At 40.7% G+C, this 27,305-nt stretch overlaps 1 protein-coding gene across 1 annotated transcript in view; it reads right to left on the reverse strand.

Annotated features, from left to right (window-relative positions):
• The window catches only part of SCD5 (stearoyl-CoA desaturase 5), a 160,736-nt gene that overhangs the window by 32,381 nt on the left and 101,050 nt on the right, over positions 1-27,305 (reverse strand). Inside the window, exon 3 of the mRNA XM_081232757.1 lies at positions 20,720-20,925. Coding sequence (XP_081088883.1) covers positions 20,720-20,925 — 206 coding nt within the window. The remainder of the gene's footprint in view (positions 1-20,719; positions 20,926-27,305) is intronic.

Genomic DNA, 27,305 nt, shown 5'->3' on the forward strand with positions numbered 1-27,305 from the left:
ATCACCATTATCACCAGCTTATGGGTGTGGAAATGGAATCTCAGAGAATGGCAAAGGTGGGATCTTTCGATTCCAAGACTATATTTTACCTCTCTATTCCTGCCTCCTTGTGTTGACTGACTGAATGAATGAATAACCCAGTGCTAACATAGATCATAATTCTGCCTATGTTTCACACAGTTAAAAATGGCTTGGTTTCTCAATGCATGCCTGTTGTTTTATATAATGTCGTCAATACATATAATATCACCATTGTTACTTTATGTAATATCACAAGTCCCACTGTTGTGTGTCTCTCTTCTGACCTTCAAAATACCTCCAGGGGCATAGGAGGGGCATGGGGCATCGAGAAGTACTGTTTGGAGTGGTTTCAATGAGTACATAACAAAGCCAAACAGCACACCACGTGAGGGTTATTTTTCAATATGCATCCTTGATGCAACTCACCCTGTAGTGCAGCGTCGTGGTTGAGAGCCCTTCCTTGTCTCTGGACATCCTTTGTACCGATAAGGAATAGAGAAAATGGCTGAGAGTTCAACTCAGGTTTGTTCAGCAGGGGGTTAATTTCTCCAGTGCTCCTGTGTAAATTGTGTCAATAGCATAACCTCATATCTCTCTACCTAATCATTCTATGACACATTTAATAGGATATAACATGGTGAGATGGGGATTTAGGAATTAGAATAAATTATGTCAAAGGAAAAGCTCCCTGGTAGCTCTAACATGACAGACTCTATAATGACTAATCTAAATATTCATTTTGGGTAATGGAACAGCTACCAACAAATTCATTACTTAAGGCAATATTTTCACTTCAACTGTCAACTGATAAGGGGTCTCCATAATCCATTACCATCAGCAGTTTGCATCAGTAAGAGAGAAAATGTATTTGAATTTCACAAATATGTATGCATCACACTCTTTCGATCTTAAAAAGGGAGTCATCCTCATTCAAAATTTTTACAAAGTAGCTGTCACAAGAACATAAACTTTGCAAATCATTTCATGGCAAGAATTACCAGTTGGACAGTAAGTAATGGATCTGTTTCCAGTTAACTAGTCTATTTCTTACCTCATAAATGTATTTATTTAATTTATTTATTTTTGGCTGCGTTGGGTCTTGTTGCTGTGCACGGGCTTTCTCTAGTTGCGGCGAGCTGGGGCTACTCTTCATTGCGGTGCGCAGGCTTCTCATTGCAGTGGCTTCTCTTGTGGTGGAGAACTATCAATATATGCACTGGTGGCTTCAGATGCCTCTTGTTTAAGCAACTTCTCCTTTGTTACTCTCTTTCTAGCTTAATATTACTCTCCAAATAAATATGGAAAGTAGCTGGAGTAATAGCTAGAGAATCGTGCATGAAGCAAAACAGCACTAAAATGACTATTATTATCTATGTCGTAATATATCCCAGCTCAGACCATTGAGGAGAGTAAGAACAAGACATATGTAACATGCCTCATGTATTAATTTGCCTGTCTAGACATCAGATTCATTTGTGACTGTACTACCTTCTTGTTCCATGAGAGGCAGGAGGGTTCTGGAAAGAAAAGTAGGCTTTGTCACCTCACTTTGTCAGATATCTCTCTTCAGCAACAAAAAAAGGAAGAGAGATGAAGAGATGATATCTTTGTTATTTGGCCAATGGTAGATTTAGAGATATGGGGGAAATAATTGTATGTCTCTCTTAAAGGGCAACTGGCCAAAAACAAATGAACACATGTATAGCCTCACTAGTAATCAAAGATTTGCAAATTCATTATGAAAATGAGTATCAAAAGCTGTGAGTTTTACATATATTTTGACTCAGTAATTCTGACTTTAGTCAAAGGAAAGTATCATAGCTATGGTCAAAGATTTATGCACTAAGTTGTTTATTCACAGCTTTGTTATAATAATTTTTAAAGAGGTGGAAATCCTTCATTGTTCATCAGAAATAACTATGATACATCTTCACAATGAGATACTAAGCAGGCATTAAAAGTGGAAAGACTTCACAGTATTCTCTTAAGTGAAAACTGCAGACTATAAAATAAGAGGCAGAGATCTGCTTCTATTTAGGCTGTAGAAAGTCCTAAGAGAATGTTGTTTCCATCTGAATGATGAGAAAAAGCTGAGTATTTACAAAATAAATTTTCTTGAGCCCATCAGAGAGTGGGGTCACAAGGCAACCAGGTAACTTGAATTCCAAGGAGTGATAAGTCCATCCATGAGCTGCCTCACTTTTGGCAGAACACAAGCCAAAGAGGTGATCACCATATAAGTAGCTAAACGTTTAACACATCCTTAAAGGCCAAGTGTGGGTTAGTGTGTCAATGTGGAATAGCTTAGAGCCTCAGACACAGAGAGTTTGCACCCACTCTCAAGCTCTTTTCTATAGACGTCTACTGGGTGTTCACAAAAAAAGGTTAGAAGCAAAGTAACAGACTGGAGAGAGGCCCTATCCACTGCACAGACATGCAGGAGGTGACACAGACATGCAGCTGCTGCTGGGAGACAAGCCAGCCTCGCCTTCTTCCCCAGAGCCTTCTTTTGAAAAGAAAAATCTTAAGCTGCTGGGGAAGGGCAGAAAACCCTCTGGCCTCTAGGACCACACAAAAGTCCATTGCTTCTGGGAAAAGAATAGAAGCAAAACTTGCTTATCTCTGAGGGAGGAGTAGGAAACTCTCTGACCCCAGACATAAGCAAAGACTCATTGTTGCTGAGGGAAAGGTGGAAGCAAAAAACTTCTGCCCACTGGCTTATGCCCAGGATCCTGCACTGCTCCAACACAGGTCTCCTACTCTGGGGAGAGGCAGGAATGCTCAGAAAGCCTTAACCCCAAGGTTCAGGCACTCAGGGCTTGCCTAAGACTGATACAAGGCCAGAACAACAAAGAAACCCCATACCCGTACAATAAGCCAAACCCAGAGAAACAAACAACAGAAGTGCTGTCCCCCCCTCCCCCACGCCTTGGGGACAGAGTGCAGAGAGAGATCTACTATGTGTGCAGGTGTGCAGAGACAGCTGAAAGCTGAGGGTAAAGCATAATGCTTAGAAAATTCCTCTGGCACCCCAGGCACTCCACACATGCAGTAACAGGTGCCATCCACTGAAGTCTGTGATGCACTGAAGGTAATCATAGCAACAACAAAACCCAAACCCAGCTCACCATCTTATTTACTGACTCTACCTCCACCCTCTGCCACCCCACCACAAACACTGTTAGCCTGAAAGAAGAATAGGTGTGCTGATTCTCAAGAATAAATGATATTTACCTTAATCTGTCTGTTTTTCTAGGCATGATATATAATTAAAACTTATGAATCACACAAAAGCACGAGGAAAAAAATCATTATCAAGGCATAAAGTAATTAACAGAGGCAGACTCAAAGTTGACTCAGATGTTGGAACTATCAGATAGGGATTTTAAGATAACTATAATTAACATATTAAAGGGGTCTAATGGAAAAGATGGACAATATGAATGAACAGATGGGAAATTTCAGCAAAGAGATAAAAGTTATAAAAGTGTCAAATGCAAATGTTGCACATAAAAAAAAAGTATCAGAGATGAATTTCCTTGATGGGCTTATTGGTAGAGCAGACATAGCTGAAGAATTCATGAACTTGAAGATATGTCAAGAGAAATTATTCAAATTGAAATATAAACATAAAAAGTAGTGAATTAAACTGAAGAGCACCTTCAAGAGTTGTGGAACATCAAATACTATAACATCTTTGTAATTAGAGTCCCAGAAGAAGAAGAGAGTGAGAAAGAAAGGTCAAAAATAATTTGAAGAGATAACAACCAAGAATTTTCAAAAATTAATGAAAGATAAGTCACAGTTCCAAGAAACCCAAAGAATCTCAAGAAGGATAGCACTGTCCCTGCTCCACTCCAAATGAAAAAAACCAAACCTCGAGGAGATTGGTTCAAGGTGGTGGAGTAGAAGGACATGCTCAAATTCCCTCTTGAGAGAGCACCGGAATCACAACTAACTGCTGGACAATCATTGACAGGAAGACAGTGGAACTCACCAAAGAAGATACCCCACATCCAAAGACAAAGGAGAAGCTGCAATGAGACGGTAGGAGGGGCACAATCACAACAAAATCAAATCCCATAACTGCTGGGTGGGTGACTCACAGACTAGAGAACACTCATACCACAGAAGTCCACCCACTGGAGTGAAGGTTCGGAGCCCCACATCAGGCTTCCCAACCTGGGGGTCCAGCAATGGGAGGAGGAAATCGTAGAGAATCAGACGTTGAAAGCTAGTGGGATTGAATTGCAGGACTTCGACAGGACTGGGGAAAACAGAGACTCCACTCATGGAGGGCACACACAAGGTAGTGTGTGCATCGGGACCCAGGGGAAGGAGCAGTGACCCCAAAGGAGACTGAACCAGACATACCTGATACTGTTGGAGGGTCTCCTGCAGAGGTTGGGAGTGGATATGGCTCACCGTGAGGACAAAGACTCTGGCAGCGGAAGTTCTGGGAAGTACTCGTTGGCTTCAGCCCTCCCAGAGTCCACCATTACCCCACCAAAGAGACAGGTAGGCTCCAGTGTTCAGTCACCTCAGGCCAAACAAACAACAGGGAGGGAACTCAGCCCCACCCATCAGCAGACAAGCAGATTAATGTTTTGTTGAGCTGTGCCGAGCAGAGAAACAGCCAGCTCTACCCACCACCAGTCCCTCCCAACAGGAAACTTGTACAAGCCTCTTAGATAGCCTCATCCACCAGGGGACAGACAGCAAAAGCAAGAAGAACTACAATCCTGCAGCTGTGGAACAAAAACCACATTCACAGAAAGATAGACAAGATGAAAAGGCAGAGTTCTAGATGAAGGAGTAAGATAAAACCCCAGAAAAATAACTAAATGAAGTGGAGACAGGCAACCTTCCAGAAAAAAGAATTCAGAATAATGATAGTGAAGATGATCCAGGACCTCGGAAAAAGAATGGAGGCAAAGATCGAGAAGATGCAAGAAATGTTTAACAAAGACCTAGAAGAATTAAAGAACAAACAAACAGAGATGAACAATACAATAACTGAAATGAAAACTACACTAGAAGGAATCAATAGCAGAATAACGGAGGCAGAAGAACGGATAAGTGACCTGGAGGACAGAATGGTGGAATTCACTGCTGCGGAACAGAATAAAGAAAAAAGAATGAAAAGAAATGAAGACAGCCTAAGAGACCTCTGGGACAACATTAAATGCAACAACATTCGCATTATAGGGGTCCCAGAAGGAGAAGAGAGAGAGAAGGGACCTGAGAAAATATTTGAAGAGATTATAGTTGAAAACCTCCCTAACATGGGAAAGAAAATAGCCACCCAAGTCCAGGAAGTGCAGAGACTCCCAGTCAGGCTAAACCAAAGGAGAAACACACTGAGACACATAGTAATCAAACGGACAAAAATTAAAGACAAAGAAAAATTATTGAAAGCAGCAAGGGAAAAATGACAAATAACATACAAGGGAACTCCCATAAGGTTAACAGCTGATTTCTCAGCAGAAACTCTACAAGCCAGAAGGGAGAGGCATGACATATTTAAAGTAATGAAAGGGAAGAACCTACAACCAAGATTACTCTAGCTGGCAAGGATCTCATTCAGATTTGACGGAGAAATAAAAAGCTTTATAGACAAGCAAAAGCTAAGAGAATTCAGCACGACCAAACCAGCTCTACAACAAATGCTAAAGGAACTTCTCTAAGTGGGAAACACAAGAGAAGAAAAAGACTTACAAAAACAAACCCAAAACAATTGAGAAAATGGTGATAGGAAAATACATATCGATAATTACCTTAAATGTGAATGCATTAAATGTTCCAACCAAAAGACACAGGCTCGCTAAATGGATACAAAAACAAGACCCATATATACGCTGTCTACAAGAGACCCACTACAGATCTAGTGACACATACAGACTGAAAGTGAGGGGATGGAAAAAGATATCCCATGCAAATGGAAATCAAAAGAAAGCTGGAATAGCAATACTCAGATAAAATTTTATCAGATAAAATAGACTTTAAAATAAAGAATGTTACAACAGACAAAGAAGAACCCTACATAATGATCAAAGGATCAATCCAAGAAGAAGATATAACAATTATAAATATATATGCACCCAACAGAGGAGCACCTCAATACATAAGGCAACTGCTAACAGCTATAAAAAAGGAAATCGACAGTAACACAGTAATAGTGGGGGACTTTAACACCTCACTTACACCAATGGATGGATCATCCCAACAGAAAATTTATAAGGAAACACAAGCTTTAAATGACACAATGCACCAGAAAGATTCAATTGATATTTATAGGACATTCCATTCAAAAACAGCAGATTACACTTTCTTCTCAAGTGTGCATGGAGCATTCTCCAGGATAGATCACATCCTGGGTCACAAATCGAGCCTCAGTAAATTTAAGAAAGTTGAAATCATATCAAGCATCTTTTCTGACCACAACGCTCTGAGATTAGTAAACAATTACAGGGGAAAAAGTGTAAAAAATACAAACACATGGAGGCTAAACAATACGTTTCTAAATAACCAAGAGATCACTGAAGAAATCAAAGAGGAAATCAAAAAATACCTAGAGACAAATGACAATGAAAACACGATGATCCAAAACGTATGGGATGCAGGAAAAGCAGTTCTAAGAGAGAAGTTTATAGCAATACAATCCTACCTCAAGAAACAACGAACATCTCAAATAAACAATCTAAACTTACACCTAAAGGAACTAGGGAAAGAAGAACAAACAAAACCCAAAGTTAGTAGAAGGAAAGAAATCATAATGATCAGAGCAGAAATAAATGAAATAGAAACAAAGAAAACAATAACAAAGGTCAATAAAACTAAAAGCTGGTTCGTTGAGAAGATAAACAAAATTGATAAACCATTAGCCAGACCCATCAGGAAAAAGAGGGAGAGGACTCAAATCAAAAAAATTGGAAATGAAAAAGGAGAAGTTACAGCAGATGCCGCAGAAATACAAAGCATCCTAAGAGACTACTACAAGCAACTCCATGCCAGTAAAGTGGACAACCTGGAAGAAATGGACAAATTCTTATAAAGGTATAACCTTTCAAGATTGAACCAGGAAGAAATAGAAAATATGAACAGAAGAATCACAAGTAATGAAATTGAAACTGTGATTAAAAATCATCCAACAAACAAAAGTCCAGGACTAGATGGCTCCACAGGTGGATTCTATCAAACATTTAGAGACAAGCTAACACTCATCCTTCTCAAACTCTTCCAAAAAATTTCAGAGGAAGGAACACTCCCAAACTCATTTTATGAGGCCACCATCACCCTGATACCAAAACCAGACAAAGGTACTACAAAAAAAGAAAATTACAGACCAATATCACTGATGAATATAGATGCAAAATCCTCAGCTAAATACTAGCAAACAGAATCCAGCAACACATTAAAAGTATCATACACCATGATCAAGTGGGATTTATCACAGGGATGCAAGGATTCTTCAACGTATGCAAATCAATCAATGTGATACACCATATTAACAAACTGAAGGATAAAGACCATATGATCATCTCAATAGATGCAGGAAAACCTTTTGACAAAATTCAACACCCATTTATGATAAAAACTCTCCAGAAAGTGGGCATAGAGGGAACCTACCTCAACATAATAAAGGCCATATACGACAGACCCACAGCAAATATCATTCTCAATGGTGAAAAACTGAAAGCATTTACTCTAAGATCAGGAAAAAGACAAGGATGTCGACTCTTGACACTATTATTCAACATAGTTTTGGAAGTCCTAGCCACGGCAATCAGAGAAGAAAAAGAAATAAAAGAATACAAATTGGAAACAAAGAAGTAAAACTGTCACTGTTTGCAGATGACATGATACTATACATAGAGACTCCTAAAGATGCCACCAGAAAACTACTAGAGCTAATCAATGAATTTGATAAGGTTGCAGGATACAAGATTAATGCACAGAAATCTCTTGCATTCCTATACACTAATGATGAAAAATCTGAAAGAGAAATTAAGGAAACACTCCCATCTACCATTGCAACAAAAAGAATAAAATACCTAGGAAAAAACCTACCTAGGGAGACAAAAGACCTGTATGCAGAAAACTATAAGACACTGATGAAAGAAATTAAAGACAATACAAACAGATGGAGAGATATACCATGTTCTTGGATTGGAAGAATCAACATTGTGAAAATGACTATACTACCTAAAGCAATCTACAGATTCAATGCAATCCCTATCAAGTTACCAATGGCATTTTTTACATAACTAGGACAAAAATCTTAAAATTTGTATGGAGACACAAAAGACCCTGAATAGCCAAAGCAGTCTTGAGGGAAAAATACGGAGCTGGAGGAATCAGACTCTCTGACTTCAGACTATACTACAAAGCTACAGTAATCAAGACAATATGGTACTGGCACAAAAACAGAATTATAGATCAATGGACCAGGATAGAAAGCCCAGAGATAAACCCACGCACCTGTGGGCAACTATAATCTATGACAAAGGAGGCAAAGATATACAATGGAGAAAAGACAGTCTCTTCAATAAGTGGTGCTGGGAAAACTGGACAGCTACATGCAAAAGAATGAAATTAGAACACTCCCTAACACCATACACAAAAATAAATTCAAAATGGATTAGAGACCTAAATGTAAACCGGGACACTTTAAAACTCTTAGAGGAAAACGTAGGAAGAACCCTTTTTGACATAAATCACAGCAAGATATTTTTTGATCCACCTCCTAGAGTAATGGAAACAAAAACAAAAATAAACAAATGGGACCTAATGAAACTTCAAAACTTTTGCCCAGCAAAGGAAACCATAAAGAAGACGAAAAGACAGCCCTCAGAATGGGAGAAAATATTTGCAAATGAACCAACAGACAAGGGGTTAATCTCCAAAATATATAAACAGCTCATGCACTGCAATATTAAAAAAATAAACAACCCAATCCAAAAATGGGCAGAAGACCTAAATAGACATTCCTCCAAAGAGGACATACAGATGGACAAGAAGCACATGAAAAGCTGCTCAACATCATTAATTATTAAAGAAATGCAAATCAAAACTACAGTGAGGTATCACCTCACACTAGTTAGAATGGGCATCATCAGAAAATCTGCAAACAACAAATGCTGGAGAGGGTGTGGAGAAAAGGGAACCCTCTTGCACTGTTGCTGGGAATATAAATTGATACAGCCACTATGGAGAACAGTATGGAAGTTCCTTAAAAAGCTAAAAGTAGAATTACCATATGATCCAGCAATCCCACTACTGGGCATGTACCTGGAGAAAACCATAATTCAAAAAGACACATGCACCCCAATGTTCATTGCATCACTATTTACAATTGCCAGGACATGGAAGCAACCTAAATGCCCATCAACAGATAATAGATAAAGAAGATGTGGTACATATATACAATGGAATATTACTCAGTCATAAAAAAGAATGAAATTGGGTCATTTGTAGAGACTTGGGTGGATCTAGAGACTGTCGTACAGAGTGGAGTAAGTCAGAAAGAGAAAAACAAATATCGTATATTAACGCATTTATGTGGAACCTAGAAAAATGGTACCGATGAACCAGTTTTCAGGGCAAAAATAGAGACACAGATGTAGAGAACAAACTTATGGACACCAGTGAGGGAAAGTGGCCAGTGTGGGTGGTGGTGGTGTGATGAGTGGGGGATTGGGATTGACATATATATGCTAATATGTATAAAATGGATAACTAATAAGAACCTGCTGTATAAAAAAATAAATAAAATAAAATTCTACAATTAAAAAAACAAAAAATAAACCAAAACAAACCTCAGAGTCAAAGTGCTGAAAACCAAAGATAAAGAAAAAAATCTTGAACGTAGCGAGAAGAAACAATACATGCAGAGGAATAATGCTAAGAACCCCAGCAGACTCCTCAGATCCTATGCAAGGCAAGATTGCCATCTTATCATTCTGAAAGAAAAACCCTGCTAATCCAGAATTTTATGTCCAGTAAAAATACCTTTCAAAGATGAAGATAAAATAAAGACCTTTAGACAAACAAAAGTTGAGAATCTATTGCCAATAAACCTGTGCTACAAGAAATGGTAAAGGAAATTCTTCAGGCAGGATGATATCAAATGGAAATTAGGATACACACACACACACACAATAAAGAGGCTGGAAAGGAAATAATTAAGGTAAAATATTAAATATGTTTTTTCTTATTTTAATAGTATATAGAGTATGAATATATTTTTGTAGAAAGAAAACACAGCATGATTCATTTTAAAAAGTTTAGAAAGTTATACATCAAAATTTTAACTAATTTTCAAGAGCTCAGAGATTAGAGAAATTTTACAAGGTAATTGTTAGAAGAAATAATAACTAGAAAATGAATTTTCTGTTATGAAAACCTTTTTCCACTTTTTTTGCTCTACTATATGGTAAAGAAGAGACAAAGAAAAGGCAAACGGAGTCTTTTTCTCTGATGCATAAGCCAATTGTAATAGATCTAACTTTTTAGAGAATAGATAAGGATTAAATAGAAGTTTCTTATAAGGGTTGTTGTCTACTGGCTGAAGCTTTGGGGCTGGAACCTTATACATGACTTGAAGGACTGTTTATTCCAAGAAAAATATTAAAACACTATTCTCTACATGGTCTAGAAAGAGAGCCAGGAATTGATAATGTCTAAATATTAGTGAGACTGATATCTACTTGCAGCAAAATGTCTTTTATTTTGTCAATCTAATCTTTCAAATGTCATTCGAATCTTGCTTTGACTTCTATGTAATTATTTAAAATTTACATGAAAACTAGCTAAGATTTCTTCTCAGTGTTGGTAGTAAAGTAATACTTTACTAAGGAAAGAATAATTTAGTGCAAACATATACAATTTTTTTTGACTTGGTTAATCAAGGCCATGCGGAGCCAGAATCTTTAGAATTCAAGTCCAGAATCCAGGTACCATCATCTACATGACAGAGTTATTGAAAGGATCAGAGAGAATGTGTGTAAAGACATAATGTAAGTACATAGTGGACAGTTAATAAACGGCAGCTATTATTGGCTACTGAAGTGACTCGAAGATACATGAAGATGCCTTTATTGCCATCAACAACGAAGCCAAGATAACACTTTACAAACAGCAGTTCAAGAATTCATTGACACCTGTTGATTAATATGTCTAACATGCTCGTGTTTGAAGTATTCAGATTCCAGACATTTGAGAAACTGTCTCCTCATCTTGCCAGGGGAATTTCACACATAGAAATGGATGGTCAATGTGGGGAAAGAAAAATGATACTAATGAAGTTGATGTATTTTCTCTCTCTCTCTCTCTCTCTCTCTCTCTCTCTCTCTCTCTCTCTCTCTCACACACACACACACACACACACACACACACACACACACACACACACAGAGGCAACTTCTCCCAAAGCCCTAGCTGGAAAAGTACCTCTTACAGAGGCAAACAAATGACATTTTGACTTGGAACTTTTTAAAAAGTCAAGAGGAGCTCTTGAATTATGTGCCACACTGGTTTCTCCCTTGCCCAAGTCTTTAGCCACTAAAATAGGGAAATTTGGGTGTTGGTGCCGCCACCTCAATACTGAATCATCTCTGTCCTACATCCCAGAGTATCACTCAGCTGTTTGGTTACAGCAGTCTCCTTGGAAAGGCCAGAGTTTAGCTTGGAATATTTTACCTCTTCCGTTGACTTTTAACAAAAGGGATCTAATTGAACACAGCTCACACCTATTCCGTTGATTTTTATCCGGTCCTTGGACATCAGAAATGTAGAGTTTTAACTCCTGTCAACTACAGCTGGATGCAGAGAAAATTATTCAAAGAAAAACATTATGTCATTCCCCAAATTTTTAGAGTCAGGATAAGACGTGACAGTTTTAAGGTGAGGACAGAAGATTCCAGTGCTCAGGCTGTTAACCAAGTGTAGGCTGTCCCTCACAAATAGAAGAGAAGATTCAAGGAGAAGAAGGGTACACAGACACAGTGAATGTATGAAAAGAATACAACAGAGCAAGATGATACAGTGAGGGAGAATACGAGAGGAAAAAGAACACTCGTCTCCCCATCAAGAAAACACCTAAGCCATAGGCTGAATGGCTTTTGTTCTCTCAAGAAGCTGAGGGAGAGGAAGACATGGAGAACATCAAGGCACGGAGAATACTGTATGACAGAAGAGGGAAAATGTCCTCATGCAGAGAAGGGTACAGGGAGGAACAAAGCACTCTGGCAGGTAAAGCGACAAAGACAGCAGAGATAAGAGGCAAACCGACAAAAGGAAGTGAACCAAAAACAGCTTCATGGGACAGGGACTGAATAACAGGAGAGATGGAACAGGGAGCAGGAAAGCCATCCAGGAGAGAGACAACCAGTCAGGCTGGGGGCAGATGCATGGCGAGGCTTCCTCTCTCACATTCCCAAACCCAAATGGGGGCTCTAGAGAGAGAGAGAAAGTACCATCCAGAATCTGGTTCTCTTGTTCATTGCTCCATCCTCAGCACCTAGAGCCTGGTATGTAGTGGATGTTCAAAACACAGTTGTTGAATTAAAAGTGATACATGCAGAAAAGAAAAGAAAGCTGGATGCCCTGAGGAACGCCATGCACCTCATGGCTTCCAGTACTGAGGTGTGAGTGGGCAGAGAGGATGCCAAAGAGCTGGGATCTACGTACAGCATGGCTGAGTGATGCTCACCCTGAGGACAGTTTGGTTCAGCTGCTGCAGGACCATCAAGGACCCAAGTGAAACAGGAAGTGGTCAAACCAAGAGTAACTGATGAGCAAGGTAGTGGCAGAGGGTGTTTGTGCTTGAAAGGCCCCACCTCCATGTCTGTCCCCAAATCTCCTCCGCATGTTTAGATGTTTGAACGTCTCATTCTCCAGAACCTCTCCTTTGGGGGTTATTTCTATAGAGTTTTCCACAAAATACAATTAGCCAACCAATGTGTTCAGCCATTCAGAGTCACTAAATTCTAGACAAGAATTGTTGTATTAGCCTAGCAACAGTTAGGGTAGGGCCCCAAGGCAAATGAACTCAGAGTAGGGAGAGACTCCCCAAGACCCAACACGGAACCTGGATCAAAGAGCAATGGATTTGGTCAACAGAGATGGAGTCAAGTTGGTTGTAAGTCCCCAGATGACTCATCCCATCCCCCTAGGGGATCCCCCAAGTGGGAGATGAAGCTGCGAGGGTAGGGAAGTGAAGATGAGTCAGTTGTAGATTTGTCTGGCTGCTCTATCTTGGCTATGTGATTGTCCCCAACAGAGAAATACACTTAGGGTTTACACAGACAGGACTGACACAAAGTCATAAGGAGGAAGGTATCACTGAGAGATTTGGTGCTTGTCCTTGAAAACGGAAAAAAAAAAAGACAAATGATAACAGATCAGGTGACAAATTGAAGTGAAATCAGCCTCAAAAAGATTCTAGCCATTCAAGTGCCTTTCTTCCTGAAATGACAAGATTTACACATTTTCATCTCTTCCAAGGGCACCAAAACAAGTGCTTCACTCTTCTGTATCATTCCATCCCTTTTCTCTTAGCTTATCCCATCACCATGGTGATGAGGCAAGGACTTTATTTTCCTGTGTCTGGACTACACCAGCATCCTTGTCAGTTACTTCAAAAATGCACGTGTCTGCATGTTACTTCTAGAGGAATTTCTCATCTAAGATGGGAATCAATGGGATGAGCAAAAGCATTAGGAGAAACAGCCTCTGGACTCTATCCACATTCAGCCACCTCAGAAAAATTATTTGAGATTCCAGTTTCTGCTCACTAAATTGAGACAGAAAGGCTACTCACTTGCTTAATAACAAAATGTTATAAGACTGAGTAATTTGTGACAGCCAATCATTTTGCTTAAGGCAGAACAATTAAATAACTATGGCAGAAACTACTAACTGCTTACTCCATATCAACTCACCCTTTTTTCCATAGAAACAAAACAAGGATTTTATTCAGGGGTGCAATACATCATCCAAGAGACTACATTTCCCAATTTCCCTTGAGTGCAAATACAGTTAGGTGGATCAGCTGTGAGTGTCTTCTGGGAAAGCTCCTGATAGGAAACTGACTCAATTGAGCAGTGTTAACCTCACCCCACCTCCCACCTTCCTTTTGGGTGGAGCTCTAGGGGTAACCTTGGACCTCAGAATGAAAGACTAAAAGTCACATGCTAAGGATGGTGGAGCAGAAAGATAAAAGAGGATAGCTTCATCCACCAGAGGGCAGACAGCAGAAGCAAGAACTATAGCCCTGCAGCCTGTGGAACAAAAACCACATTCACAGAAAGACAGACAAGATGAAAAGGCAGAGGGCTATGTACCAGATAAAGGAACAAGATAAAACCCCAGAAAAACAACTAAATGAGGTGGAGATAGGCAATGTTCCAGAAAAAGAATTCAGAATAATGATAGTGAAGATGATCCAGGACCTCGGAAAAAGAATGGAGGCAAAGATCGAGAAGATGCAAGAAATGTTTAACAAAGACCTAGAAGAATTAAAGAACAAACAAACAGAGATGAACAATACAATAACTGAAATGAAAACTACACTAGAAGGAATCAATAGCAGAATAACGGAGGCAGAAGAAAGGATAAGTGACCTGGAGGACAGAATGGTGGAATTCACTGCTGCGGAACAGAATAAAGAAAAAAGAATGAAAAGAAATGAAGACAGCCTAAGAGACCTCTGGGACAACATTAAATGCAACAACATTCGCATTATAGGGGTCCCAGAAGGAGAAGAGAGAGAGAAGGGACCTGAGAAAATATTTGAAGAGATTATAGTTGAAAACCTCCCTAACATGGGAAAGAAAATAGCTACCCAAGTCCAGGAAGTGCAGAGACTCCCAGGCAGGATAAACCAAAGGAGAAACACACTGAGACACATAGTAATCAAACGGACAAAAATTAAAGACAAAAAAAAATTATTGAAAGCAGCAAGGGAAAAACAACAAATAACATACAAGGGAACTCCCATAAGGTTAACAGCTGATTTCTCAGCAGAAACTCTACAAGCCAGAAGGGAGTGGCATGATATACTTAAAGTGACGAAAGGGAAGAACCTACAACCAAGATTCCTCTCCCTGGCAAGGATCTCATTCAGATTCGATGGAGAAATCAAAAGCTTTACAGACAAGCAAAAGCTAAGTAAGAGAATTCAGCACGACCAAACCAGCTCTACAACAAATGCTAAAGGAACTTCTCTAAGTGGGAAACACAAGAGAAGAAAACCACCTACAAAAACAACCCAAGACAATTAAGAAAATGGTCATAGGAACATACACATCGATAATTACCTTAAAAGTGAATGGATTAAATGCTCCAACCAAAAGACACAGTCTTGCTGAATGGATACAAAAACAAGACCCATATATATGCTGTCTACAAGAGACCCACTTCAGACCTAGGGACACATACAGACTGAAAGTGAAGGGATGGAAAAAGATATCCCATGCAAATGGAAATCAAAAGAAATCTGGAATAGCAATACTCATATCAGATAAAATAGACTTTAAAATAAAGAATGTTACAAGAGACAATGAAGGACCTTACATAATGACCAAGGGATCAATCCAAGAAGAAGATATAACAATTATAAATATATATGCTCCCAACATAGGAGCACCTCAATACATAAGGCAACTGCTAACAGCTATAAAAGGGGAAATCAACAGTAACACAATAATAGTGAAGGACTTTAGCACCTCACTTACACCAATGCACAGATCATCCAAAATGAAAATAAATAAGGAAACAGAAGCTTTAAATGACACAAGAGACCAGGTAGATTTAATTGATATTTATAGGACATTCCATGCAAAAACAGCAGATTGCACTTTCTTCTCAAGTGCGCACGGAACATTCTCCAGGATAGATCACACCTTGGGTCACAAATCAAGCCTCAGTAAATTTAAGAAAATTGAAATCACATCAAGCATCTTTTCTGACCACAACGCTATGAGATTAGAAATGAATTACAGGGAAAAAAATGCAAAAAACACAAACCTATGGAGGCTGAACAATACGTTACTAAATAACCAAGAGATCACTGAAGAAATCAAAGGGAAATCAAAAAATACCTAGAGACAAATGACAATGAAAACACAACTATCCAAAACCTATGGGATGCAGCAAAAGCAGTTCTAAGAGGGAAGTTTATAGCTATGCAAGCCCACCTCAAGGAACAAGAAAGTAACAGAATCCGGTTCTCTACTGGCCCTGGGCTGCTGCCATAACCTGGACCTCCACGATTGTTTTACATGTGAGAGAAACTAACTTCTATCTTGTTTAAGCCAAACGCAATTCCCAACTGATAGACCCACTGTCAACCTTATAAGTAGGCCCTTCTAGGCTCACCCCCAACGTTTGCAGGGCCTAGGCCAAGAGCAGAGGTGGGAGCCCCTAGCTTGTGGCCCAACCCCTTCTCTTTCCAACCCAGCTCTGTCTGCTTTGTGTGGACATCCAAGCCCATGCTTCTAAGCTCATCCCCAGGCCAACACTGCCCCTTGGCCACTCTTTGGGTCTATGGGGCACACACTTCCCTCCAGGAGGACAGAGCCTGGGAAAGGCTGCTGTAGGTTCTGAAAGTGAGCTCAGAGCCGTTTGGGCAGGGAATTTTAGGATCCTAGGACCCTGAGGCACACTCTAGAAGTGGGAGGAGGTTCCAGGTGGCATGCACCTTTGCCCTGTGATCTCTTCGCCCTGCGGGGAGAAGCATGGCCCTTGAAGGCACAATGGCCAGGGCAGGGACGCGAACTGCCACAGTCTAAAGGTGATACCACTGGCTCCTCTCCCTCTCACCTCCTAATGCCTGCCTTTTCATCATTCACAACTTGACAGTAGAGAGAAACCTGAAGTAGTCCAGTTAACTACTTGTAACAGCCTTGGTGAAGTTATCTTTTAGAGGAAAAGCCTGGAACTATAGCTTGAACTGTGCTGTTTCCCTGTTACCCTTAATGCTGCTATCTTCTCTCTTTTATGAGACTGTATAATGGCAAGCTGATCAAGCCTGGCTCCCAGGCAAGCTTGTCTTTGGTGAGCTGTCATTAGGATGGCCACGCACTGTGGATCAAGCAACTGCAATACTGGTGCTGGTGTTCTGACTGAAGGCGGAGGCTCCAGATCCTGGGTCCCTCTCATTTACACATCTGCCTGTTTGAGGAAACTCTCCAAGTGTTTACCTGGGTCTCTTTGTACAAACATTGCTCCCTAGGAGGGAGTGGAATCAGCAACAAACCCCAGCCACCAAAACTGGAACAGGGACTTTTGCCCTAGGAGGACTACAGAGAAACGGATGGGAATTGTGACCAGGAGAGGGACTCTCTAAGGGGTGCCACTGAAATGGCCCAGGACTGGGTCCCAAATGAGCTGGGCACCTTTCTCTGTTTCTCAGGAAGCCCCCCACTCAGCCTAGGGTAGCAGGGACTGAGACCTGATATGACGGTGCCACTGCTGATGGGATCGACCACTCCAGCTCCCACCCCTATGTGCAAGGACTTATTCCTTAAGGAATTTATCTCCTCCACATGGCCTGACTGTCAGGACTGGTAACCTGGCTTCATGAACATGAAAAATGCCCAAATAGCCACAGTATCGTTGTGTATCTTGGAAGCTCTCTTCCTTTAGTTCAGTGATTCTAAGCCTCATTTTGGATTACAGATCTCCACGTTCTCTAGGCTGGATAATTACCAAAGGACATGAGTGTCCACCCACACTGCAGAGAACTGTTGTAGCTCCTTTCAGACAACAAGGCATAATCCAAAGGACATTGAGCAAATAATCTGAGATGTAGGTACTTGCTATAGACTGATGTTTGTGTCCCTCCCCCCAAATTTGCATGTTGAAACCTAATCGTCAATGCAGTGAGGGCCTTTGAGAGGTGATTAGGTCATGAGGGTGGAGCCCTCATGAATAGGATTAGGGCCCTTATGAAAGAAACCCCAGAGAGTTCCCTCGCCCCTTCTGCCGTGTGAGGACAGAGCAAGAAGACGGTTATCTATGAACTAGGTAGAGAGCTCTCACCAGACACTGAATCTGCTGGTGCCTTGATCTTGAGTTTCCCAGCTTCCAAAACTGTGAGAAATAAATGTTTGTTGTGTAAGCCACCTAGGCTATAGTATTTTTGTTATAGCAGCCCAAACAGACTGACAGAACTTCTATCCCCAACTTTCTATTTAAATTTCGCTTATTAGTTTTTTCATAGGAAAGATGGAAGGCATGGGTTATCTCATTTGTAAGGTCCCTCCTAGCTCCAAAGTTCAATGGCTCTATATAGTTCTATGAAATGGCAGACATGATAAATATCCTTGTCCCCATCCTCCTCTACCATCTTCTCATCTTTCAGGTCTTGGCTTAGAAGCTAGGTCCAGCCAGTAGGGTGGGCTATGAGACCATTTTCTGTGTTCCCATGGTGCCTTATTCTACCCTATTATAGCACTCCTCTCTCTAAAGCATAATTGTCTGTAAGTTAATTTGTGGGTCCCCTGCTAGACTGCAAATTCTGGGGGAACTGAGACCAATCTTTAAGGTCGTATCCTCAGCACTGATTTCTAGCAGGAGTTCCATGATATATAAGAGATGATACTATGAGTGAGTGGTTTCTGATAGCTTACAATCTCCTTTGGTCACTGGACTGGCGATGAAAGATGTTCTCAGATAACTATTCAAGGAACATGCCGAAATAGCCTTTGTTCTTCTGCCTGCATTTAGTGATAGTCTTTGGATGTAGGTACCATGAGTATACACCTAATGAATCAGATTACATATTTTTGAAAGGGAAAAGATGAAAAAAACCTTCCATTTTTATGGTCAGAGAAACCCAGACTATTATTCTCAGCTTGGTTCTCAGGAATAAAACAGAAGATCCTCTGCCTCCTCAGCTGAGCTCTTCAAAGTAATCTAAGGTCTGATTGTCCCAAAGCATTACTAATTGTATAGCAACATCATTTATATCACACAATTGGAAATGACATACATATCCCATCACAGAGTGATGGTTAAATAAACTATGACACTCAAACGGTGAACCCATGCAGCCTTTGATAATGGTGCTTACAAGATAATCTGAAGTTAAAAGGCAAGACATAACATTACATAAGCAGTATGACTGCCATCATGTAAAATATGTCAAATATACACATAAAATATAGATGGAGGTACTACAGAATCTGAACTGTGGCTGTGTTTGTGTGTTAAGACTGCACATGAGTTTCTTTCTACTTTTCTGAATTTTGCAGATTTTCCTCTTTTACTCTCATGGTGAAAAATCAAAATCAACAAATCATTTAATTGTAAATTGAAAACATCTTCTATAAAATTTTGGCTATTGATACTGGTTGTATCCACCTGAAAGAGCTGTATGGAGGAGCACACAGAAGACCCTATGGTGAAGCCAACAGAAGCAGGGGGTGGAAAGACAGGGAATCCTCTGGAGTTGCCGCTGTCTGTGGAATAAGAGACATCACGGATCTAAGCTCCTACTATATAAATGCCAGGCATTTCTCATACATTTTTTTTTCATTATGTCCTCATAAAAGCTGTAAGAGATAGGTACTACTGTTATTCTCATTTTACAGCTGAAACTGAGCCTTAGAGCGAGTGTGAGCCTTCGCAACCTGTCCCACCATCCGCTGAGGGGAAAATGAGCATATTTCTCCACCATACTTCCCCTCGTGCAAGGATCTCTTGTGTCAAAGGCACAGCCTCCATTTCCATTATTGTGAGATTCTGTTTGGAATGAGTCCTCAAATGACTCCTGCCTGTCAGTGGAGATGGTGTCCAGTGACCACGTGTTCACCATATTATCTCAAGGCTCTCACCAGAGTGTGATCCTAAAATTGTCCCTCTTTGCACATAAATCCATTGCTTTGGGGCAATGAGCCCATTTATAAATGCTCTCATTGAGACCAACTTTACAGATCCAGACCAACATGGATAGAGCCCAGGCCAGCTCCCTAGTTAAAACATGAACCATGGTCGCCCTCCACTTGCCAGCACGATAACAGGCAAGCTTTCACCATGTGCTTGTTGAACGTAGATCCACCCTGAAAATGCTGACGGACTGAATATGCTCAGCTGACACCATTAGTGCACACAAGCATTTTGAGGCTCTTTGTTACATGGTCACGTTTTCTCTGCACAGAAACCTACTGGTGTTACCATTTCCAGGGGTGGGGGGAGAGGAGGCCTCACTACAAGAGAATTCAGGGAGAACAGAGCAGGGGACCTGGCGGGAGTCCAGTCCTGTTGAAGTCAAGTGTGTCACTAAAATAAGCAAGTCCTCTCCTCCTCGCTACCCCAGGGAAACATGAATGAGCGAGCAAGGACACCTACGGAAATATTCCATGAAATCAGTAGTTCAGGTGGGTCTGAAGGAAATGACAAGTGGGCTTAAAGGAAATCCATTTCAAAATCAACTTCAAATTCAAAACAAATGTGTGAACAGGGAAAAACGTAATGATCAAAAAGGAATGAATTTTAAAATATACATATGTATAATAAAAAATATTTTAATAAATAAAAAGGAATGAATAAACAGACTGCAATCCTAACAAGAAGACCCAATCGTCAGGGTAAGTGCTGTGCAGAGAATTGCTTGGGGATATTATTGCACCCCATTGTGCCCTGTCTCCAGGTCCTGTCCCTCAGGGACGATCGATGGTGTCCGTTCACTTACTTTCTCTGGAACCGGACCACAGGATCAGCCAGCAGATCGGTGACGTCAAGCTTCCTCCCCTTCTCGATAACATCCCGATGCTTGCGGACAAACAGCCACCCGATATGGGAGAAGAAGAAGCCCCGGCGGGCGTTGTGGGGATCAGCGTCGGTCTCCGAGTACTTGTGGTGGACACGGTGGTCCCTGGACCACTCGAAGATGTCGTTCTGCAGAGAGAATGCAGACCTGAGTGAAGGGCTAAAACACCCTGGCGCCTTCCCCAAAGTTCCTCAGCCTCCCCTCCCCCCGCCCCACCCCGTCTCCTCATCACTGACTTAGACTTCCTCCCACCCTCAACCGCAATCTCTCAACCTCAAGTTCAATCCCTGGGGGTTGGTCTGGGGTGGTTTTCATCCAAATAAGAGTACATCCTCACTTAGTAGGGATCTTAGCTTGTCTTTGGAATGTGCCCACTGCAGGAAGTTCAGGCTTGTTGAGTGAACTAGTGGGAAAACCTGAAGAAAGTTCTGGTTACCGAAGTCTCCTGGGAGATCATTCATGTCAAGAAGAGAGACATCCGTCCTCAAGCTTTGGTGGTCAGAGGAGAGGTGTAACCTTGAGTATGGAAGGGGGTTAGTTCTTGGTCTGGCTCTCTCTGCCCTCCCTCCCCTGCTTTGATGGAGTTCATGTCCAACACACAGCAAAGAAGAAGTCAGTAAGTAAAAACAAAAAGAAGTACTTCACCAAATCTATGCAAAATACTGAGGCACAAATAATATTGTTTGAGGACTGCTCTAACACTGTGTCACAGAAAGGAGGCGAGGGGACTTAGGCTCCTTGAGGAATCTGGTGTACTTGGCCGAATCTACAACGTGGAGAAGCAGCAATGCCTGAGGGGCAGGCGGCACTCACTGGAATCCCAAGAGAGACTCTGGTGCCCAAGGAAGGAGAAGCATCAGAGTCCAGCAGACTCTGCCAAACCCACAGACAGGGTGGGGCTCAGGCACACATGGGGGACCAGCCTATTGACCCTCTGGTGACGGGAGAGAGTGACAGGAGCTGGAGGTCCTGGGTGAGATATCAGGGCAGCATTTCAGCTGACACTGTTAATGAAATCTTAGCTATAGCCATGGGCCAATGAGACCTATAAACTTTCGATGTATACTCAGATTTGTTTTTATCTGATAATGCTTTCAAAGCTTTGAGATGACAAATTAGGTTTCGAAGTAGTGCTTTTGATAGGAAGATTACAGTTGATCCTTGGACAGCATGGGTTTGAACTGTTCAGGTCCACTTATACACGGATATTTTTCAATAGTAAATGCTATAGTACTTCACGGTCTGAGGTTGGTTGAATCTGAGGATGTAAAGGAACTGAAGATAGGAAAGGTCAATGATAAATTATAGATGGATTAACCCCCAAGTTGTTCAAGGGCCAACTATAATCTGAAAATAAAAATAAATATATATACTGTATAAGCTCTTTTTTTTAAAAAAAAGGTAATAATGTTTTATACCATACTATTCAGTACTTAGTCATGCTTTCATTAGGAATCTGCCATTTCACAGATATTGGCTTCCTGCTGATGAGAAGAGAGAGAACTGTTTTATCCTCAAAGTTTTAACAGTTCTTTTAACCAAAAAATATTTCATGGAGTTTTTTGTCTCTCTGGCTCACCCAGTGCTACTGGAAGGCAACTCAACCTTGTTCATTTTATAGCACCATTGAAAACTTTTAAAATTTGTTTAACCCTTGGGTAATGGGACAGAAAGAGGGAAGGTAGAAAGACCTTAAGAAGTATATGCTCAGCTTTGAATATAAAGAGGGAAAAAAGTGCTTAGCAATCTGTGTAAGGTAAAAATTGTAGCCTGGCTTACTGCGATAAGAAAGAGGTCTTTAAATTTTACCAGTGTGTTGAAACACAGTGGTTGGAAAGAGTGGAAACATTTATTATTTATAATCACAGAATCTGGAGTCTGGAAGGAATTTCAAATGTCAAGACCACTGCAGCCCAAGGAATAATTTATTACTTTTGCATCCAGTTTATTGCTTTTATTGCAAACCCAACTAAACATAGGAAGGAGGGGGAACACTCTGTCCCTAGTCCACAGATGGCAAAATTAAGGTTTAGAAGACATGTATTCAAGTTCATCTAGTAAGTCAAACCAATAACGGAACAAAGATGATGCTCCTTCAGTTCTTAGTTCACACTCATTTGCACAAGATATTTCCCTTATTCTTCAAGTTTAGGGGAGGGAGAGTCTTTTAAAGAGAAGTCTCATTTTCCTTGTTAAAAGGTCATGTTGGTTCTTGAATTTATTGCAATGCAATTTTATAAAAACTTTAAGTGGAGAGTTTCAAAGGGCTAGAAACATTATTCTCATAAAATTAAGCATGATAGAACAACAAAAGAAGGATGATGAGGACAAGATGGAACAGAGATATTTCTTTATTTTAATCCTTCTTACCTGAATACCTTCCAGACAGAAGCTACTTTGACTGAAGCAGTGGAATGAAGCAAGGATTTGGGCCACATTCCAAATAATCGAGCATACAATCGAGCCAAAAATACTTTAAGATGAACTTTAAAAAACCTTTTTTTTTTTAAACTCTAAAGCTGAGTCCAGCGAAAAAGTGACTCAGAGAACAAGATGTAAGACAACAATAGGGCAGAAAGGAAGTAAGATTCACATGCTCTTCTCTGGGCCTTTTTCTTCCTACTTATCTGCATTTTGCTTCTACCCTGAAGTGATTGGGTGTGGAAGCCAGCCTGGGAATAACATTTGTGTTTGATGAAAAGGTGTGTGTACTGAGGGTGTGTTTAGTACAGTCAATATGTGAGGAAGGGAAAGCTGAGGGCCGACAAGAGATGGTGACCTTCCATCAATGAACTGACTTGTCAAGTGTGCGTATTCCGTCTGTCCATGCTCTGCGTGCACATTTTAATAGGGGCATGATGCTGGACTCAGCAGCAATTCCTGAAGCCTAAGTACGTACACTTTCTAACAAATCAATTAACAGATGATTCAACTTGCAACTTCGAGTTTGTACTTAACGGTCGGTTCTGGTAGATCACGGTCTTAATACCCCATTACCTTCAATAGTGGACACTCACCCTGTGTTTATTGATCACTCCTGACAAAGAATTGTTGTGGTGAAGGGAGCTACATTAGTTCTAAGAGCGCTAGCTGTAACTGAGGCACAGGCAGGGGTGGGGTCGGGGGAACAGGAGAGGAAGAGGAAGAGAGCCAATCGGGAGTATACCTTTCAGTGGCAGGTTTCATTACCCAAGAAGCCATACCACGTCCTACTTTGTGCTGTCCAAGAGAAATACAGTTGTGAGCCACATATGTGATTTAAATTTTCCTAGTAATTACACTAAAAAAGTGAAAATAAACAAGTAAAAAATCAATTTTAATCATATATTTTTCCTTAACATATTACATCCAAAATATCACTCAATATATTATTAGCATAAAATCATTAATGATATATTTTATATGATATTTTTCCGTACCCATATTTCAAAACTGGGCTTGTATTTTACAATTCCATCACACCTCAACTTGGACCAACCACATGTCAAGTACTCAGTAGCCACGTGTGGCTAGTGGCTACCATATTGGACAGGGCTAACCCATGGTTTGGACACTTTTCTATATGTGTTATACTTTTAAAGATTTTTTAAAATTCAATGTTGATTATGGGTGAGAGTGAGAAATTGGTACAAACCATGTGAAGGGCAAATGTGCTGCAAGTATTAAAAGTGCTAAAATTGTGCAATTCGTTTTCTGGAGTTTATCTTAAGGAAATAATCATGGCTGTGTGCAAATATTTAATCACAAGGATGCTCCTTGAAGTGAAAACTTGGAAAAACCCTGAATTTCCACATAACAGGATTTGACTTTGTACCTTGTGATACATTAGTTAATTGAATACTCTGTGTGTGTGTGTGTGTGCGTGCACACACACACGCATGTGTGTACATAGAAAGTTTCCAAAGAGAAATATTAAGAAAAAGTCTTCGGGTTACCTTAGGGGAGGTAAGACTGGGAGGTAGGAGAAATACTTTTACATTTTATTCTATACTCAGAAATTTTTAACAAGAGCATCTGTTGGTTTTGTATTTAAAAACTCACAAAAAGGGATATTGTAGTATTGACATGGAGAGATGAGATAGAAGGTAGTTAAGTGAAAGACAGTTTTCAAAATAAAAGATGCAGTAATGAATGCATTCTTAATTAAAATATGTATTTAAGCACAGAAAAATTTTAAAGTATAAGTCAACATGTTTACAGTTGTTCTCCGTAGGGAGTGGGGCAGTGGGTGATTTTTAATTTTTTCTTTCAGTTTGTCTGTATTTTCTACGTTGTTAGAATGATCAAGTTTTTCTTTTGTAATATGAGGGAAACATTATTTTTAAATTTCTATACTCCGGAATCAAAATAACCCGGCTTCTGCCATCAGCCCCAGGTTAGGAAAAACTATGAAGCGGTAATACTCATCTAGTAATCCAGTCAGTGATATATCTTTTTTTTTTTTTCTGTTACCTTTTCTGCCTTTTTTTTTTAATTGGAGTATAATTGCTTTACAATGTTGTGTTGGTTTCTGCTGTACAATGAAGTGAATCAGCTATATGTATACATATATCCCCTCCCTCTTGGGCCTCCCTCCCATCCCCCACCCCATCCCGCCCATCTAGGTCATCACAGAGCACCAAGCTGAGCTCCCTGGGCTATACCACAGGTTCCCACTAGCTGTTTTACACATGATAGTGTATTTATGTCACCCTTCTCCTATCTTCATTCTTATTAGCACTAACCAACCAATCACACCGCAACCAGGGTGACAATGCCCTCGCTTAAACCCATCCTTTGTGTTGTACCTCTATTGCTTCACTCTCCATCATAGATAATATCCCTAAATGGGATCCCTGCTGAGACGGTAGAAATTGAAATTGATCATGTGGTGATTTTTCTCCATAAGCGCAGCATTTGTGTATTCTCTGGGACTTGAGCAAAGATAATCAATCTCAAAAGCTCCACTGAAGCAGATTTTGAAGCAACCCACTCTGTCAAAACTACTCCTCCCCCACTTCCTTTTATGTTCAGAAAAAATTCTTGAATCAAGTCCTTTAAATGGCAGTAGGGGAAACTGTCTTTTAAGGCCCACGTAATTTGCTCTGGGTAGCAAGATGAAGGCCAAGTTAAACAGCATTTAGCTTGTCCCAGTCAACAGATCTGAAACCAGAACCAGTGACTGGCTTTCCCCTAGCATAGCTGCAAACAGATGCTTGCTTCTGACCAGACACTAATGTGGTTGTTCTGTCCCCTAATTCAATTGTGTGGCTGCTTAAAATTCCAAAAGGGAAAGTTTACCAGGTGGCTTCAAAACATAGCCAAGGGAATTCCACTTGTATTCATAATACATCTTTGTTTTCAGTCAGTAGTGAAAAAGAAACTAGGACCAACATGTTAGCTTCAATAGGCAAGTTTTAGAGTAGAATGTGTGTATATGCGTGTGTGTGTGCATGTTTGTGTGTGTGTGTTTTTGTGTCTTGTGAGTAATGTTCTGTTTGAGAAAAAGAGTCGTTTTATCAAGGGAGTCAAAGAGGGAAAGATGCTGTAGCCTCCACTCTTTAGCGACCCTAAGGCTCATTTGAAATAGACTTTATCTCAGTCTCTGGGGTCTGAATTTAATCTCCCCCAGCTCAGATGCCAACACTGTACTATTCAAACAGTGAAGAACATTCGGTGCTTTCCCCACTGTTGATACTGGGTCAGTATTGATTTCCCTCCAGATAATACTAGCAATCTGTAAGAAGAGCCCAGAAAGTCCCCAAGAAAAGCCTGGCAGCAGTCTTCACCACCTGGCAAACTGCAGCTTCGAGAGAACAAGTCCCCACTTGCTGCCTAGTCCTCCTGTGCCACTCAGCCTAGGGAGGTTTTAGGAGCCAGGCAAATGTTGAAAAGCCAACTTTAGCAGTTTAAAAAAGTGTTTGTTGACAAAACTTAAAGATTGCAAAGTAAGAAAGGGGGTCTCATATTTTCTTTTGTTACTCCAGTATTTATCTCTTACAACGAGAATGTATTTGAGTAAGACATATTTTTTATTTTATATTTTTAATTAATTAATTAATTTTATTTTTGGCTGCGTTGGCTCTTCGTTGCTGCACGTGGGCTTTCTCTAGTTGTGGTGAGCGGGGGCCACTCTTCATTGAGGTGTGAGGGCTTCTCATTGCAGTGGCTTCTCTTGTTGCGGAGCATGGGCTCTAACAGTGCAGGCTCCAGTAGTTGTGGCACATGGGCTCAGTAGTTATGGCACATGGCCTTTGTTGCTCCATGGCATGTGGGATCTTCCCGGACCAGGGCTCGAACCTGTGTCCCCTGAATTGGCAGGTGGATTCTTAACCACTGCACCACCAGGGAAGTCCAACACATTTTTTTTTTTTTTTTTGCTGTACATGGGCCTCTCACTGTTGTGGCCTATCCCGTTGCGGAGCACAGGCTCCGGACGTGCAGGCTCAGTGGCCATGGCTCACGGGCCCAGCCGCTCGCGGCATGTGGGATCTTCCTGGACCAGGGCATGAACCCGCGTCCCCTGCAT

Source organism: Mesoplodon bidens, assembly GCF_964165515.1.
Source record: "Mesoplodon bidens genome assembly, chromosome: 1".
NCBI lineage: Eukaryota > Metazoa > Chordata > Mammalia > Artiodactyla > Ziphiidae > Mesoplodon > Mesoplodon bidens.